This window comes from Thermobia domestica, chromosome 11 (genome assembly GCF_964235325.1).
Source record: "Thermobia domestica chromosome 11, izTheDome1.hap1.1, whole genome shotgun sequence".
Classification (NCBI taxonomy): Eukaryota; Metazoa; Arthropoda; class Insecta; order Zygentoma; family Lepismatidae; genus Thermobia; species Thermobia domestica.
In genome coordinates, this window is record NC_137464.1 from 17,034,472 (window position 1) to 17,052,975 (window position 18,504).

Sequence of the window (18,504 nt, forward strand, 5' to 3'; positions counted from 1 at the left end):
AGCTGTAAATATGGCCGACATGAATGGTTACGTCATCAGCAATGACCTATCGATGGCTAGAAGACATCATAATACCTTCCACACCCACTATTGGTCCTATGTGTGATTATGAGAAGGTTCTCCAAATCATAATGGCCAACACTGGTTTGTCGTCGTCCTGCTGTACGCGTCTCGAACAGCTGTTCCGCTAGAAGAGATGGATTTTGACCCGCTCACCGATGTAATGAAGGCAATATTGTGATTCGTCGAATCATGCAATGTTGTGCCATTGCTCTACGATCCAATGCAGAGATGGTGTGGGTTAATAAACTTGACCCATGACCCACTGACCCACCACCAACGTGATCTACTGGACCCACCAGGACCTACCACCCACCATAACCCACTCTGAGCCACCAAAACCCATAGTCACCATCTCTAACCCATGATCCACGCCCTTCTCTCCACCGACTAAAGATTTTAAATTTGTAATAAAAAGAGGCTATGAAATTATCATTAATCAGTGTGTGAATTTCTACGGTCAATCGTTCAAGCACCACTTTGTTACAATACCGGTGGATCTGACTTTTACAATATAAAATGGTTAAGTGTTTGTCGTGGGTCATATTACGTAGAGAAATTCATCAGTGTTTAGAAGATGCTGTCTACAATGCACTGAGCAGAGTAGATCGGTGGGTCGTACTGGGTCAGTGGGTCATGATGGGTCAGAATGAATCGCAGTGTGTCACGTCTTGTTTATCAACGACCCACTGAACCAATCCATCTCTGGTCCAATTGGGCACATGCCGATTCCAGTCGTCGTCGATGAATGCCGTGAGGTTAACATCCATACACATGTGGGAGTTGGCTGAGGTGGTTCATATCTAACACTGTACGATTAACTGTGTGCTCAGACACACGCACATGGCCCGCGCGTTTTATTTGCTCTTTGCCCTAGAAGGGAAGAAAAAGCCGGGAAAATAAAAGATTAGGATTAGAATTTAAATTTCTGGGCTTTCGGCAATTACGATCATGTTAGCCCGTCACGTAAATTTATGAGGGATGACGTCCTTCGGCGATCACACTGTTTGGGAAATTGGAGAGGAAGAAAGGAAGCGGCCTGGGGTACCATCCTGGCATTTGCATGGTGCGAATGAGGAAAACACAGAACAACTTCACTCAGGAAGTTGTTCTGGAAAATCTTTTACACTTTTTCGACCGAGTGTCCCCACCGGGAATCGGACCTGGGACCACTCGCATTAAAACGAGAACGTTAGCGACTACGCAACACGGATGGGGAGATAAAAAGGTGGAGGTTGCAAATTGTTATGGGATTTCGAGACAGGGAGCATTTTATTGTAAGATTAGAGATAGGGATATGAAAAGTGCGAAGCCTAAGCCGAGCAAATTCGAGAGTCTCGGAGCAAAGTCCTCAGCTAGCCGAATGCCTAGTTTAATATGTATGTGTAAGGTTGTAGATGCTGTTATTGCAAGTTTTCGATGGAAATTAATTCTTGTCTGACTAACAACTTTTCTGATAAAACAACTGTTACTAGAATTTTCACAGTCGTCTGTTAAAATCTACCGTCTTTTACAATGAAGCTCTGATTTTCTTTATATTTTCTGTTAACAGATTGATATATATATATATATATATATATATATATATATATATATATATATATATATATATATATATATATATATATATATTATTTGTGTCAAAGTCATTTTTCCTGACGGGACACATTATGTAAATCCGGGACATCTGGAAACCATAGACAAATGTATTTTACTATGGTCTGTCTATACAGTCATTTCCAGCCAAATGTTACATGTAAGAGCATGCTCTTACGATTTGAGAAACGACTATGAGACTTAGGTAAATACAAAGTAGGGGAGGAGACGAGGAAAGAGAACGGAATCAACAAGTATTGGCAGTATCTCACGATTAATGGATGAACACTCAGCGACAGAAGATCTTTCAGTTTGGTAAAATTTATTTTGGGAATAACGATCGAACGTACAGAGTTTCACCGAGTTTCAAGGCTGGAACGTACATGAAAAATTACATTCTTTTCAATTTACTGAAAACTGCACTCAAATTGTTCTTCTATTCTGAAGTTATTTACGAAACTAATTTCATCGAACAGAAAGACATTTCTTTGCTGACTGTACAAATCCATCGATGTGTTTGTTTGCCTGTTACCACCGGCTTTGTTGACACCAACTTTTCTGTTTGCTACTTGTTCTCTCTTTGTGATTTTACTGTGAAAGGGAGTAGATAACAGTAACATAATGACTGGTCTGTAAGATATTAAAGTTCAACTTTGCTGGGAAAGCTAAACTTTATAATTAAAGGGTCAGGTGGAAGAAGAGCCCATCTTACTTCACAGATTTTTTTTTTCATACATTAATATGTATGAAAACATTTTATAAAATCGTCCATTGTTTCCTTTCCAGAAAACTTAACCTGTTTTTATTTTACAATGATATAAATGTGGGATACGCCGTTCTTTCACAAGCCGTTCTTCAACTATCATCCCTATACAGGGTGTTACAAAAAAAATTGTCGCAATATTTTGAAAATAGATTCCTCACATGAAATAAAAAAAGTTCATATCGTCGTAAGTGCATAGTTTTGTAGTTACAGGGTGCCGAAAACGTAAAAAAAAAAAAAAAAAAAAACTAACTCTGAAGGTCCATAGTTCCACTACTATAGGACTGTTCGTAATTGGGTTAAGACGTCACTGAGGAACTAGTATGTGAACTATCCAAATATCCATCTTTCAGAACCTCCGGTACTTACACAATCATTTTCAGAGAAGCTGTTTGGGAGTATTTGATCACTCTCCACCTACCTCGCTAAAAATTGGTGTGCCGGTACTGAAGCATTCTTAAACATGGATATTTGGATAGTTCACATACCAGTTCCTCAGTGATGTCTTGACCCGATACGATAGGTCCTATCATGGGCGCCCGCAGGATATTTTCCAAGGGGGGGGGGGGCAAGACACACACACAATTGCTAGAATTAAACCCAACAAAACAAAACTTCATTGCTATCAGCAGCACGTCAGCAAAAGAAACAACAAAGAGCGAAATTATCTTTTCAACTCAACTGACGGATACCATCATTCAAAATACTTAGCATTGCATGCAGCACCAGGCTGAATATAATTATTACTGAAAAAATATGAGACATCACGTGGGGGAGAGAAGTAGATTAAAATATTGGGGATGGATTTGACTAAATGTTGTTACTCTAAATCATTTAGTGAATGTTGATTTTAAAAAGTATAGTATTGTCACCAGAAGAGCCTATAAATGTTAACCTTTTACGAAAATCCAGGGAGAGGCAATTGCCCCCTCTTGCCCCACTCTGTGGGCGCCCATGAATCCTACAGCAGTGGAGCTATGAACTTTTTAAGTTCATTTGTTTTACATTTTCGGCACCCTATAACTCCGAAACTAACCACTTTTGAGCACAAATCCATAGCTCTTTCTTTCTTATTTTGATGTGACGGATCTGCTCCCCAAAAAATTGTGACACATTTTTATAACGCCCTGTATATCATTTACAGATTGTTTTCTTGTATTCGCTTTCACTTATTTCATCTTCAGTACCGAACTGTTTTTTTATATGTTTATGTAAATAATATATAGAAAACTAGTTTTACTAACTGTATTTATTCTTTTTTCCTCCTTATAACAGCTTTATCTAGCGAGAATACACGAACAATGTTCAGGAGTTGAACAAGGGAAAATCCAACCGAAGAAATCACGATTTCAACGCCATACCTTGTGGCGATCAGAAATTTCATTCGTTCCACAGAATACGGAGCGTAAGGAGAGCAAAGAGGGCAAATTCGTGGAAGGCTTTGCTGCTTGGTACCCTTTGACACGTGTTGAGTCGAATGCCACCACCGCTACCAATACACTTTCATCAACCATGAGGAGCTTCTACAATGAATTCGACCCTTTCAAATATGACCCTGATAAGACATTCGGAGCACCACTCACTGACGAGAAAATGTGGTCTAAAGTAAATCCGGAAAAAGTACAATCCATTGCGGAACCTGAGCACGATGAAATTTTCCATACACCTGTCTTACTGCCCACTCAGTTGAGTGCGCTGTGTGGCAACTTATCACTCAGCTACCGGAATGTTAAGTGTAATCCTGAGCCCGACGCTTTCAACCCTTGTGAAGACATTATGGGAACGGCGTGGCTCCGAGTGGCCGTGTGGTTCGTAGTGGTAACTGCTGTTGTTGGGAATTTGGCCGTTATTATTGTGTTGGCCAGTGGCCTCTTCCACATGACAGTGCCAAAGTTCCTCATGTGCAATCTAGCCTTCGCTGATCTCTGCATGGGAACGTACCTTCTCATCATTGCAGCAATGGATCTTCACTCCAATGGCGTTTACTTCAACTTTGCTTTTGACTGGCAAATAGGTAAGCAGTGATCTATTTTTTAAAACTTCTTTTTTTAAGTTTTTAGTATAGTTTCCAATAAAAGGTTTTAGGCGATGAAAAGGTAAAATAGGATGTAAAGCATTTATTTCAACTGCCAACTCGTTTTGAGAATCTGAGAAAAGGAAAGAGGAACACGATCAGGAAAGGAGGGGGATGGAGTAAAAAACGAAATAAAAGAAGTGTTGGCAGTTTGCTTAGTCATGGATTCGCGAGTTGTTTGTCTGCAAAACCATCGACTACTCCATGAGTGTTCTAATTTGTCTTTTATGAAAGGTTACGTGCCAGCTCCTTTTCCTCTCTGTATAGCTTACTAAGAAGGGCACCAGCGAACTGTAACGTCACAGAGCACTCAATTTTAAAGCACTGGTCGAAAATATATATTTGAAAAGTACAATGTATATACAAATAGCGCTATGTATTATTTTATTTTCCTGTACCACCCAAGAATATTATATATATATATATATATATATATATATATATATATATATATATATATATATATATATATATATATATATATATATACTTTTCTAGGAAATTGTAGCAAGTGAAACAAAATTTCTTTTTCACAGGTCCGGGATGTCAAGTAGCTGGATTTATTACGGTTTTCGCCAGTCAGCTCTCAATATTTACCTTAGGAGTGCTGACATTAGAACGTTGGTTCGCCATTACACACGCCATTTACTTGAACAAGCGACTTCGCCTGAGTGTTGCAGTGAAGATCATGGCTGTTGGATGGGGCTATGCAATTGCCATGGCAACGCTACCATTGCTGGGCATCAGTGGCTATTCAACCACCAGGTGACTTATTATATTTCTCTTTTGAATTACTTTCGTAACCTCAGTTGCTTGTTTATTCTTAATTAACTCACTGACATGGAAAACAGACGTTCCAATTTACGGACTTCCGGAATCTAGTTTTTCAGTACTTGTGACATAGTAGTCAGCTAATGATTGTATTTTATGAGGTAAAATTAACCTCCTTATTTTATCTCACGCTACCTTTCTGCCCTAATTTGAATGAAATAATTAGATATTTATTTTCAAATTTAGGTATAATAATACTGTTAAATTTTGTTTAGGATTCCAAGTGTGAAAAAAACTTCATTTGAAAATGAATCAAAGAAATAATAAATACATAAATAACATTGAATATTTCATGTCCGATTAAAAGAACCTATCCGGCTTTAATGATGTGAACAGACTGTGAGAAGATGGCTGAAATTCAGCTCAAATGTAGAAGAGACTATGTAGATTCTATATTCGGAAAGCAAATTGTACTAAAATGAATGGAACATAGTCAAAAAGCACGAAACAATAACATTAATATCAATGGAAAATCAATGGAAAGCAAGTAATTCTTCCACTTATCTCAAAAACCTAAAGAGGAGATGGCTGAAAATTAGGCTAAATATAGAACAAGCTATGCAGATTCTATATCCAAAAAAGAAATTGTCCTAAAATGGATGGAACATAGTCAAAAAAAAACCGAAACATGGAAAAGTCAGATCAATGGAAAATCAGTGAAAGAAAATGAATTCGTCCACATATCTCAAAATCTATAATAAGGAGATGGCTAAATGAAAGCTTATTGCAAAGATATAATGAAGAGCTTAGAAATGATGTATAACACATAAGATAAATATGGATAGAACATTGTCAAAAGTCAAGTGGTTTGAGTAAAATCAATAATAATGATAAATCAATAATATTATCTTCTGCGTATTATCCAGGGTGCCCCACGCGGAGGTTACGTGCTTGAAATATCTCACATCTGGGTTTAGAATCTCCAGACTCGATTTAGCACGCAACGTGACTTTTGACCTGATCACGTGACATAGTCTGGTTCTTATGGCAAACCGAATAAGCTCTTTGACATATAGAGTTATTACTATATATAATGCTTTATTCGTCAATAAATTAAATTAATAAATGAAGACGTCGTATAAAAAGCTTTATAAATGAATAGAGCCATATATATAGGAGTTGAATTGATCAGTAGACATCGGATTTTTATGCAAATGCATATTTTGTTTGCTTATATGCATCTCTATTAAACTTGGTAGGGGTTCCTAACACCAATAATACAGCTCGAATTTGAAGTTTTATAGTGCATATAAATGCATATTTACGAGGTTAATGCACATATTACTGCTCAAGAGCATATTCAGCATATTTTATAAGTTTTATTTCAGACATATGCTTATAACATATAATAAATCCAGTTTGGGTTTATATTTTGAATGCATTTAATATCTATGCAGCAGGATGGCTTTTTGGGTGGGAGAATGGAAGAATGCCTAGTTTATGGAAGGCCAATATTATTAGCAACTGGTCAGCAGAACAAAGACACAATAGTGAAGACGTTAAGCCAAATCTAATGATAAGGACTCATTGTAATATCATGTCGAAATCAATTCAGAAACAGGAGACGCGAGGAATATTCCTCAGTGAAAGCTTAGTTCTAGTTGATTAAATTCTGCATTAGCTCCAATCCCAATCAGTTCCTGGTAAGTGCCGGCGCTCTGTGGAAAAGAAATTTATGGATGTTCTTGCCAGACGCACAGACTACAAAACAACTGAAGCAATAGGAAAGTACCTCCAAGGGTTAATTCCAACTTGCCTGAAGATATAGATGTTACACTTGTTTGTGTCTATAAATATTGTCCAGTAACACCTATTGATGTTGAGGGACCATTTTCTGGCTACAAACGTCACAAATTGACACTAAAAATATAGAGAAGCATCTCGTGATATACTGTAAGGCTAATTAAGGGAAGGAGTAAGTTCTTAAAAACGAATTTTTTTTCTGAGCAGTGAAAAGATGTAGAAAAGTGAGATTCGTATTATTTCGTGTAAAGTAAATACACTCTAAAATACAATTGTGAAGAAAAACTAGAAATCGTATTCTCACACAATTGAGTTCATTTTAATCTCATAATCTGTGTGTGTTTTAAATGGTTAGAAGTATATAAACTAAATACTATTTATATAAAAATAAATTCTGAAGAGAAGTCTCTGAAAAGTAAAGTACAATTTCGATCAGAGCCGGATTTAGGTTTGGTGGGGCCCTAAGCTATTGAAGGTAATGGGGCCCCTTTACGTATTCAGATAAACATACAGTAAAGCACCCCATATACAGAAATGAAGACACTAGTACTATTTTAGGAAGCAGGCTAGCAGGTAGGGCCCCATTACTTACATCATAGAAACATACACAACAAGAAGCATTATGTTTTTCTTATATTTTGGAAATGTACATCCAGATTTCTCTTTAATTGTTTGAGGCAACCAACAGAGTGAGACCCTAAGCTATAGCTTGTTTAGTTTATACGTAAATCCAGCAATGCTTTCGATGCTACATTTCACCTACATTGATGTATGTATGTATGTACGTAAATGTACGTATGTATGTATGTATGCAAATGTATGTATGTATGTAAATATACATACAACTTTGATGTATGTATATTTAAAAATGCTATTTTATTGTTAGCGCATATTAAGTGCATATTTTAACATATTTATCAGCATAGTTGCATGCATATTTCATAACTTTTAAGAGCATAAAAATCCGATGTCCATTGATCAATTTAGCGTCTCTTTCAGCAGCAATGCTATATGAGATGTAGACTTACAGCTTGAGTTTGAGAAATGCATAATTTTTAATCAATTAATTGTATAATGATATTCTGTATACTAATAAAAACGTGAGACACTTGCATGAGAGAAGCATCTTGTTCCTCTTTCCCCAAGCAAAATTTGAAATGACTTGGCTGGATCTGTCAAAATCTGTCAGAATTCCATAATGGCGCCAACAAGAAATTAGCCGTGATGTTTGTTGTCCAACTCCCTTATTACTTAAGTATAATGAATAGTATTAATTAAACTTATTATAGTCCTTATTTATTAGATTATGATTATAATTACATTATCTGGTAATAGTTTTAAGATGAATAAGGTGACTTAAGGGTAGATTGCTTACATTTTTTGTAACAAATCTCTAGTCGTCCAACCAACGATTTACTATTTTTGTTGCTTGCAGACATTACATACACTCTGTACATTTAATGTTGCAGTATATTCTGATTAACTTAACCATCGAAGTAACAGGCATGGATAATCAAGAACAGGAATATATAGGGTTAACGGTAACTATGTGGACAAACTTCATCAGGTGGTTCTGGACACCTGTACGAGAAAAGACTCTTTGGAACATATGCGAGCTGATCAATAGTTTGGGAGATACAAGACGCCGAAAGCGTGGGAAAATTAATTTTAGAGCTCCATAGCTCCACTATCCTGAATGACAGAACTAAGGCGGCAAGGTCAGGTCAAAGAAACCGAGCTTGCTCTATCCAAAAATGCCTATGCTGAAATCGTGACATTCGTGTACAAGGGATTCTCCAAAGGAAGTGGGGAAACCCCGGAAATTGTCTGTCGAAATGTGGGTCTAAAGTTGCACGGTTCTAGGGTTATGCGAACAGTAAGCAATGGTTTGTTGTCGGAAATGTCATGTCGCCAACATAGTCAATATGGCGCAGGAGTGTACATTTGCTATGTGGGGTTGCATACCTGCAACATCGGGCAGGAGTTACAACAGGGAAGAATGTGCTCTTTTACCATACATGATAGGGAGAGTCGTTTGTCATGAATAGAAGTAGCACACTATGTAAACAACTCCAATACGAAAACATGGGACTTAGTCGTAACAAAGATGAAAGTAGGGTGAAAAAACTCGAAACATACGGCATATGAAAGACTACTAAATAAGACAAACGTGCACGTGTATTGTACGAGTGGACCAAGTAAACGAAACTAGTAGGTTAGTCTTATCTCGTTGTCTCGTCTCGAAGGTACATCTCGGTTCTGAAATGAGACGAGACAGGAAAAGTTCTCGTCTCCTAGCAACAGTAACAAGAACTCGAAAAGGTTTGGGTTCATGTGGACACCAAAATACTACGCTGGTAGGAATGGCCTATGTTCTGGAAAAGAATTGAGATATGTAGGGGCCATCCAGGTCCATTTCAATACAGATACCATTCAGGCATAAGCCTTGTGGTACTGAGGGAAACCCTGACAACTGTCAGGATGGCCAAACTGGAACTTAGCAATGTAAATAGTGTGTGGCTGTGGCATGTACGTCTCTCAGCCAACATAACGTGGCCCCCGATGATTTATGCTCCCAGCGGGACGAACCCGGAATCACATAGAAGAAAGTATGACAGTATTGAGTATTAGGACTAGAATGCTTTAAAAAATCTAGATAGGAAAACTACTAGTAGCACAACTCATCAAAATGTATTAATAGTTTGTATTTTTGCTCACTCGTCAGAAGAAAATGTCAAATGAAATCTCAGTTTTACGTTCCACGGTTATGCCATTCAGGCTAAAGATGGTGATGATGAGAATGAATGAAGTGTCAGAATGAGAAAAGTGGGAGGAAACGGGAAAACTCCGAAAAACACACATACAGTGTTTGTCCACCACCACAAACCCCACTCGGAGCAAAATGGAATTGAGCCACGGACCCCACGCACCAAAAGTGAACGCTCAAACACTGGAATACTACAGCTCCCAAATTTAAATGAGTAAAATGGAATGCATCTTACAGTCGGATTAACATACTCTAACAGATAATTCATAGGCCTAAAACAAACAAGCGGGATATTGCTGTGTATGCAAATAACATATAAGTTATTATTATTATATCAATAACGTTATATATTTATAGTTATTTTCTTGATTCATTGTGTCTTTTCTGCCTCTATTTCAGTATCTGTTTACCAATGGAAACAAGACAGTTTGCAGATGTTGCATACTTAACAACGTTATTAGTGACTAACGCATTAGCATTTGTTGTTATATGTGTGTGTTATGTTCAAATTTATGCTTCTTTGGACAGAGGAACACGTAGCGGTAGCGCCACTGCGGCAAGTGGAGAAATGACTGTAGCAAAGAAAATGGCTCTTCTAGTGTTTACGGACTTTGCATGTTGGGCGCCAATAGCATTCTTTGGACTAACAGCAGTCGCTGGTTATCCACTAATTGACGTTACGCATTCTAAGATACTGCTAGTGTTCTTCTATCCACTCAACTCGTGTGCTAATCCGTACTTGTACGCCATTTTAACAACGCAATACAGACGTGACTTTTTTGTGCTTCTTAGCAGGTACGGTTTATGTGTACGAACTGCCGCACAGTACAAAGGCGCTTGCTCAGTACAAAATATGGGAACTGGTTCCACAGGAAGTCCCAATTCCAATCCATTGCTTTCAAGAAATGTCATTCATCGTAATAAAGGAGAATTATATGTTGACGAAGATAAGCATTATGGTTCTGCAGAAGTTTTCCTGTAAACGTGTTCACACCCTGTTAATTGGTTATAGTTGACACTATGCAGTAAGGCATAAACTGAATTGTAATCGAAATATATTTATAATGCCAAGCCGATACTCATGTACCGAAAACGTTTAGTGTAAATTTTAGACTGGAGTTCTTTGTATGTTTCCTTGGCTGTGATGTTGTGGTATGAATTGTCAAAATGTTATTTAACAAACAAAACGTATTATCCAAAGATGTTTTAAAATAGAGGATCTGCCAATACAACAAAATCGTGAAGTCATACGTCACAGTTTCGCCACCCCCCACTCTGCCCGCTCCGCCCACTGAGATCACAGGGTTTTGAGCCAATATTCATAGCGGAAGCGAGAGTAGCCAATCACACGTACCGATGCTCTGTTGTTTCTTGGCTTCATTGAGTTACAAGGATGAAAATACCTGTAGGCAGACCCTGTGTTTTATAACCTCCTTGGAATTATCCGTATAGTCAGTCCATGAAACACAGTATATGTATGTAGACCTAACAATATTGTGAGACGAAATAGTTCTGTGCAGCCTTTAACTCTTTTTAAACAGACATAAGCTAATGAAATCCACTTAAGCTTTTGTTAGGGATCATAAATTGCCTATAAATAATATGGGCTACTTTGTTTAAGTTTTAGTTAATATGTTAGCTCAATGGTTCTCAACCTTTTTTGACTGTCGGCACACTTTATTGAACGTCAAGGACATCGCGACACATTTCTATTATAAATAATAATAATAATAATAATAATAATAATAATAATAATAATAATAATAATAATAATAATAATAATATCTATTATAATAGTGAAACCTATTAGTTTTTATAATGACTCTATATAGCATTGAACATTGTTGCTACCGCTGGAGGTGTTGACTGGTACAGTCTGTCTCGATTTTTAACTAATTATTATTACATTCTTCATGATTTTTAAATTCTTAAATTTCGCGACACATCGGTTGAGAACCACTGTGCTAGCTAACTTAAATGAAAATGAACTTAATCCAAATACACGTGTATGAAATTATGTTAAGAGAACAAAGTATCTGATGTGAGTATGAATTTATGATTCGTTTTGTAGTCTAAATGATAAAGTGACAAATGAATCATATAAATGGTCCGATTCCAAAATATATCTTATCCATTTAAAAAAAATCATTAGTTATGATTTGTTAATACTTCCTAATAATTTCAGCTATTGTATCCTATTTAATGAGTTCAGGCTATTTTACTTATTCTCAACAAAAACTTGATATCCCGAAAGTTTTATAAAGTGAACAAGACATATTTAGGGATTGGGCAACTCATATAATGATCATTTGTTCCAGTTTGGACTACTTCTATCTATCACAAAACCGACATTTTTAAGTGATATTATGGAATTCATGCCCAAGGAAGAGAATAAAACCATAAGTGTAATATACAAAATAATAATAAATTAATTAATGACATTGTTTTTACTACATTCTGAATAAGATTTTCACTAATTGTAGATTATAACAAAATTGTTATTTTAGAGCCTCTTTTCGTATGAGTTAATGTACAGGGTGTTTCAAAAAGAATGACCTGATTTTAAACGTCCATATGTATTGGTAAACACACACTACAAAAATTGGATAAATTGCAAAATACTCACAAAATCTTCAACTTTTAGGTATGTTATCACAAATGCTCTATGTGTCCACCAACAGCAGCACCACCATTTTATCGGAAGTGCGAGGCCGACCTGGACTCCTACCTTTGTACAAGCATCATATCTTTTCAAATTGGCGATACTAACGACGAATGTTTTTGGGTGCAGGCGGATTAATGATAAAACGCCAACGAAAAGCATGCTGGACCGAAATCACTGACTCAGTCTTTGCAAACTGGCGCACACAAACAGTTTTCTGTTGAGCGGACGCCATCTTACTTCTGACTGACTGCAAACTGAGAAGACGCATTGACTGACATCTAACGGCGATTTTCTAAAACTAGGCCACGCCCGTTCAGACAACATTCATTTCCTTCCCACGTTCCGTAATTATTATTGTCCAAAATCAGGTCATTGTTTTTGAAACGCGGTGTATTATTTGATAATGATTATTATTCTGACATGATTTAGCTCTTGTTTTGATTTATATTAATGTCTCTCACTAAAAACAACAACGAGATTATATGATTTTCCAAGTAAATTGTTGTTTGAACAGTATTAATAATTTATTTTAAAAATATTGTTATTTAAAAATTTAAATTGGTTTTAATGGGGGACCTGGCAATGATCTACCATTAGAATTTCAAACTATGATAAAAGACCTGTTTAACAAAACGCTCGGTAACAAAAAGTGCACAAGAAAAAAAAATAAATCTTATGTTCACGGTGGTCCTATAGAGCGAAAGAAAATATATATAGCTTCTAAAAGAGAGATATGTTCAAGTTAGAAATAAAATAAAATAAATTGCTGGATCTATGTATATCTTTTAACGTCTCACAGCACATTAGCTGATTGCCGATTAAGTGGAACAATGTATACAAATAACGAAACATCTTGACATTGTTTTGTAATTTAAAATATTTTTATGTAATTGCTTTAAGAGTGGCAATATGCTACATTTGAGTTTCACTTGGGATTCGTGTTCATTTTAGGAAGCTATTTATAATAATGGTAATGACCGCCCATATAGGAGACAGGGTAGCATGGGCGAAGGTAAGGGGCAGGGTGGGTCCACCCCCTGGCTCACAAAAATGTATAGGTAATATAGCAAACCACGTATATTAAATGCCAGAAATACCAGACGTAACATAGCAACCATGGAGATGCCCCTAGAAAATTTTCTTCGGACGCCCCTGCAGGATAGGGCTCTAATCTTCCTTCCTAGTGCTTGTCGTTTATGTAGGTTTACCAATCAGAACTTTAAAATTAAATACAATGAAAGCATGTTATATTCATTGTGAGGAGCAATCAATTGTATAGTTTTGAAGATAGGTTCAAATGTCTTCGTCTGCTTCGGTGGGTGGAGTGAATTCTGAAGGTCCAATTTTTCACCACTTTCGCAGACGTATTCGCAATGATGTGTGCAATGTTCACGAATTGTTCATAACTTACTCTCATAGACTTGAGACTTGAAATAACCTGATCAAATAAACCAGGAGAAAGAGATCACAGAGCCTAGGCGATCAGTTCACATCATTTCTCGATATCTCATGTCCAAGGAATTTTTCGTGCGATAAGTCAAGAGTTTGTCGAGCTGTGAGACAAGTTGCACCGTCTTGTTGAAAAGAAAATATTGTTTATGTCATATGATTTGCTAATTGAAGCCACAAAAAAAAAAAAAAAAAAAAAAAAAAAAAAAAAAGTGGATTACCATATTTCTGTATCGCTTGCCATTAACAGTAATGTGACTCCCATGTTCGTCCTTAAAAATAAATAAATAAAATATAAAGCAATCCATCAGGCCATTGCCTCAAAAATTCACATTAGATAGTTACTTTCTGGGAATGGAGAAATATTTCGTGAATCATATGCGATTTTCCATCTGCCCACATCAGAAAATCGAACCATAGGTCAAATTATGTTGAACATACATTTTTCGCAATTCACGAAACGTCTGTCGAACTGAACGCTCGTTTTGGTGACACACTTGAATAGTTTCTATACATTGTTTAGTTGTATCTACTCAAATAATTTGCCACACACTACTGCAAACAACTGTTACACTTCAATCTCATCAACCCAGTCAGTGTTGCCAGAATATGATTTCAACATTTTGAAGTTCTCTTGTTGGTAAACCGTTTATATTAATGGTTTGTTAAATACTAGTTAAAGATAAAAAAATATATGATTCCATTTTTGCACTGCTGATTAAACAAGTCTTGGACCTTGCTTTGAAACTTCGAAGATGAACACTTTTGATCCCCGTTGTAAACACCCAGTTATTAAATAAATTTTTATTTTTATTTACCATTCTGTGATATTAACAACTGCTGCCGTCGTATAAGTACATGAGCTCATACAATATGTGATTAAAAACATGTAAATAGAATAATTGATGTTAGCAGATAATACAAATGTATAAAATGTTTATATGTAAAGCAGAAATGCAATCTTAATTGTTAATAGTTTTAGACATACGTATGTTGTTTACAAAATAGTTGTATATTATAACAGAAAATTGTATTAATATTTGTAATTTTAAATAAGCCCATGCAACTGTATATTAGGATCTCGAGAACTAAAGTCTCAAGAAAATTAAAATTTAAAAAGAATAAATTGCTTAATACAATACAGTTATTTTTAAAATGTAATTCAGGTGTTATGCAAGCTATGCAGCCTTTAAATTATGCACAACGAATAATGATAACTAAGAATTAAAAATTATAAAATGTAAAACGTCACAAGTTATATAATAAATTATAGAAAATTTAGCTTTAAAACGTAAATTTCTTTAAATAAATAGTATTTGCTTTTTACATATGCAAATCTAAAATTTTGTGCTATATTATATTTATCAGCATTTTCTTATTTGTAAGAGGTAAAATGATAATGCTCTTTATAACTTAACGGCAACTCTAATATAACTACAAATCAAATATACTTCTGACAACTGTAATGGAACAAATTATCGTTTTAAGAGCCTGACATACTAAAAATAACACAATATTTACCATTTTTCTTTTGCTTGTTTTTCATAAGTGAAAGAAAGTAATAACATGTAACTTATCACAATCATAGATAACGTTATTCTACAACTTAAAATATAAACCTGAAGAATTTTCAGTGTTGCCATCCATAGAAATCACAGTGTTGCCAGAATAACAATTTCCCAAAATCTAAATTAAGCCAGCGACTAGAGGAGCGAACTCAACTGCATTTGATTTTGTATCATGTTGTCTTGGTACCCTATGAACCACTTTTTAAATAACGTTATTATTTAATTTTAATAACGTATATTAAATTATTTTGCTCATTACAAACTAAATACAACTATTATTTAAAAAGTAGTTCACAGTTAACTTAGATTTTGGGAGAATTGTTATTCTGGCAACACTGTAATTCCTATGGATGGCAACACTAAAAATTCTTCAGATTCATATTTTCTGTTGTAGAATAACATTATGATTGTGGTAAGTTACATTTCATTATCTCTTTTCACTTATAAAAAACCAGTAAAAGAAAAATAGTAAATTTTGTATTATTTTTAGTATGTCAGGCTTTTAATTCCTAATTTTCATGCTTTGGAAATCGAAGTGATACAGAATAAGTAAACGGAAATTATTTATCAAGATTTGTAGGATATTTTTTCTTCTCGGCTACAAATATCACTATGCATACCATCCGTCTCTTACCTATGGAGTGTTCTGGAATTATCACTATATGTGAGTTATGCTACTTATTACTCTAACTAATTATGGGAAGTAGACTGGTTGTTCAGTACTATGTAGAAGCGAGTGAATAAGGTTGAATTTACCTCCTTTTTCTAGTCTATTTTAATCTTCAAACAATATGTAAGCCTAATACAAAACACTTTCAATGCAAAAGGAAAAGATTCTCAAAAAAACTACTCATAATTTCTTTGATGTCTCACTGAGCGCAAAAAAATTTAAGTAGAGGTTGAAATTATCTCCTTACTCTTGAAAGAGTTCGACTTTAAGGTCTGTTTGACACGGAAACGTTTATCATACGATTTCTCGTAGCAGACTTCCCGCCAAAAGAGAGCCATATGACTCTATGGCGCCAAAACACAGCTGAGCTTTTACACGGTAGCATTTTGATTGACATCATCTTGTGACGTGTGTATTCATAAAACACTACAGAAAGAGCGCACTTGTTGGTCTCAAATTGCCATGTGAAGTAGCGAAGGTTAGTGTAACTATTACAATAAAACAGAAATAAAAGCAGTGTTCTCGTCTGGTGCGTGGGTTCTTTGGACCGATCCCAAATGTGCCAAGTTGGCTTTATCTTGGACAAACGCCGTGTGCATTGGATTTTCTTGTGGATTCTCCTGTTTCCTCCCACTTTATTCAATTAACCATTTTACGGGAAATTAAACTTACTCTTGGTACGTGCTATTTTTTCTTTCAATTCGCTTTCCGCACGCAAGATATTTTGCATCCTTTTCACATATTTCTGAAATACGAATTCTGATAATACGAACAGAAATCTTGCAAAAATTTTGGTTTAGTTTTGATTTGCATGGAAAATGTATGGATTATGCATATGGTAATACTCGTACATAGGTTAATATTGTATTAATAAATATTTAAAATGCTAAAGAAGTGTACTCTTTGTTACTGTTGATTAAAAAAAAAAAGTTCTGTTAATTGGTGTTTTTAAAACGAAAATTATGTATATGAATATGGAATTATGTAACGGTTTCCTTTGAAAACAAAGATGTATTTATATAGTCCAGCGTTTTATTTAACCAAACTTTAATATTATATGAAGCAAATCTTGGATTAAAATAATTTTGCACCTTCGTTTTATTTTTTAAAAAAATCATAAGAACGTTGTATGCAATCTACATAAACCATTTGGCCTGGAGGTAGACAATAATTAGGCATGTAAAATAATTTCCTGTTCAGACCCTTTGGTTCCCGAGTTATGAGCCATCAAAATTGGAATTTGTTTCGGGAAAATTTCCAGAAATTGATATTTATAGGTATTTATAATAAAGAATTTTATATTAATTATAAAGAATTGCTCAAATCTATGGAGAAGGAGTTTTTTCCCAAATTCTGAAAACATGTTACTGGTATGAATTATATTGAGTTTGAGAATGATTTAGAGGAGTTGTTCTTAAAGTTTCCAGGTAACGCACACACCCCTGCTTCTGAATAATTATTTTGCGAAACTCTTACGATGGTTCATAGAATGATAAATATACATAGATAAAAAAAATTATAATTGTCATTGCTGGAAATAATTTAAATACAAGTAAAATTAACTTATTAAAATAAAGTCAGAAAAAAAGTCAGTTTTTTTTTTTTTTTTTTTTTGGTAAATAGTTCATTTCAACTAAATGTACAAGTTGGCAAATAAAACAATTATGTAAGCTTTACATTTCTGGTGCACATACAGCACATTCCACTGATAACGATGTTGGACATACCGAACAAGAAGTATTGGACCAATCACATAATTCAGAAAGGATTGGATTCTACAGGATGAGCTAAAAGTCCCATTATATCTTATATGTGTTACAAATATGAGTATTGATAGAACTGAAGTGAACAGACCATCAAAACAGAAGACATATGTGATCTCACGAGGTTATAAATAAAATTTTTATTCTATAATGCCTGTATCGCATCATTATTATATCATAACAGAATTATCAGCTTTAAGGTTTGGTGTGAAATTCTCTGCAGCATTGGACGCTAGATTTTTTTTTTTTTTTTTTGACTCCTCTAATCGCAATGTCATTTGTTTGAGTGAGGGAGAGTTGTTAAATTTTGCATTAAAATTATTTTCAATATTTATCATTGATTTGCTTCTATGAAGTTGTTCATGAGCTCCGGTACTCTTTACTGTCCGTTCCCCCACTGTAAGCAAAGATTCATCGGCTATGGATCCCACTGTCTGTAGAAAAAGTACACCAAATATACATATTACAATACTACAATTAGGGAAACCTACAATGAAAAATACAACAGTTAGATAGATCATTTTCTCCAAAGAAACACGTACAAGATCATTGTTT

General features: G+C 35.1%; 1 protein-coding gene across 1 annotated transcript in view; it reads left to right on the forward strand.

Moving 5' to 3' along the window:
* The window catches only part of LOC145663920 (follicle-stimulating hormone receptor-like), a 590,817-nt gene extending 573,360 nt beyond the window's left edge, over positions 1–17,457 (forward strand). Inside the window, exons 12-14 of the mRNA XM_081730117.1 lie at positions 3,695–4,433; positions 5,030–5,258; positions 10,234–17,457. Coding sequence (XP_081586243.1) covers positions 3,695–4,433; positions 5,030–5,258; positions 10,234–10,816 — 1,551 coding nt within the window. The 3' untranslated portion in view covers positions 10,817–17,457. The remainder of the gene's footprint in view (positions 1–3,694; positions 4,434–5,029; positions 5,259–10,233) is intronic.
* Positions 17,458–18,504: the final 1,047 nt, after the last annotated feature.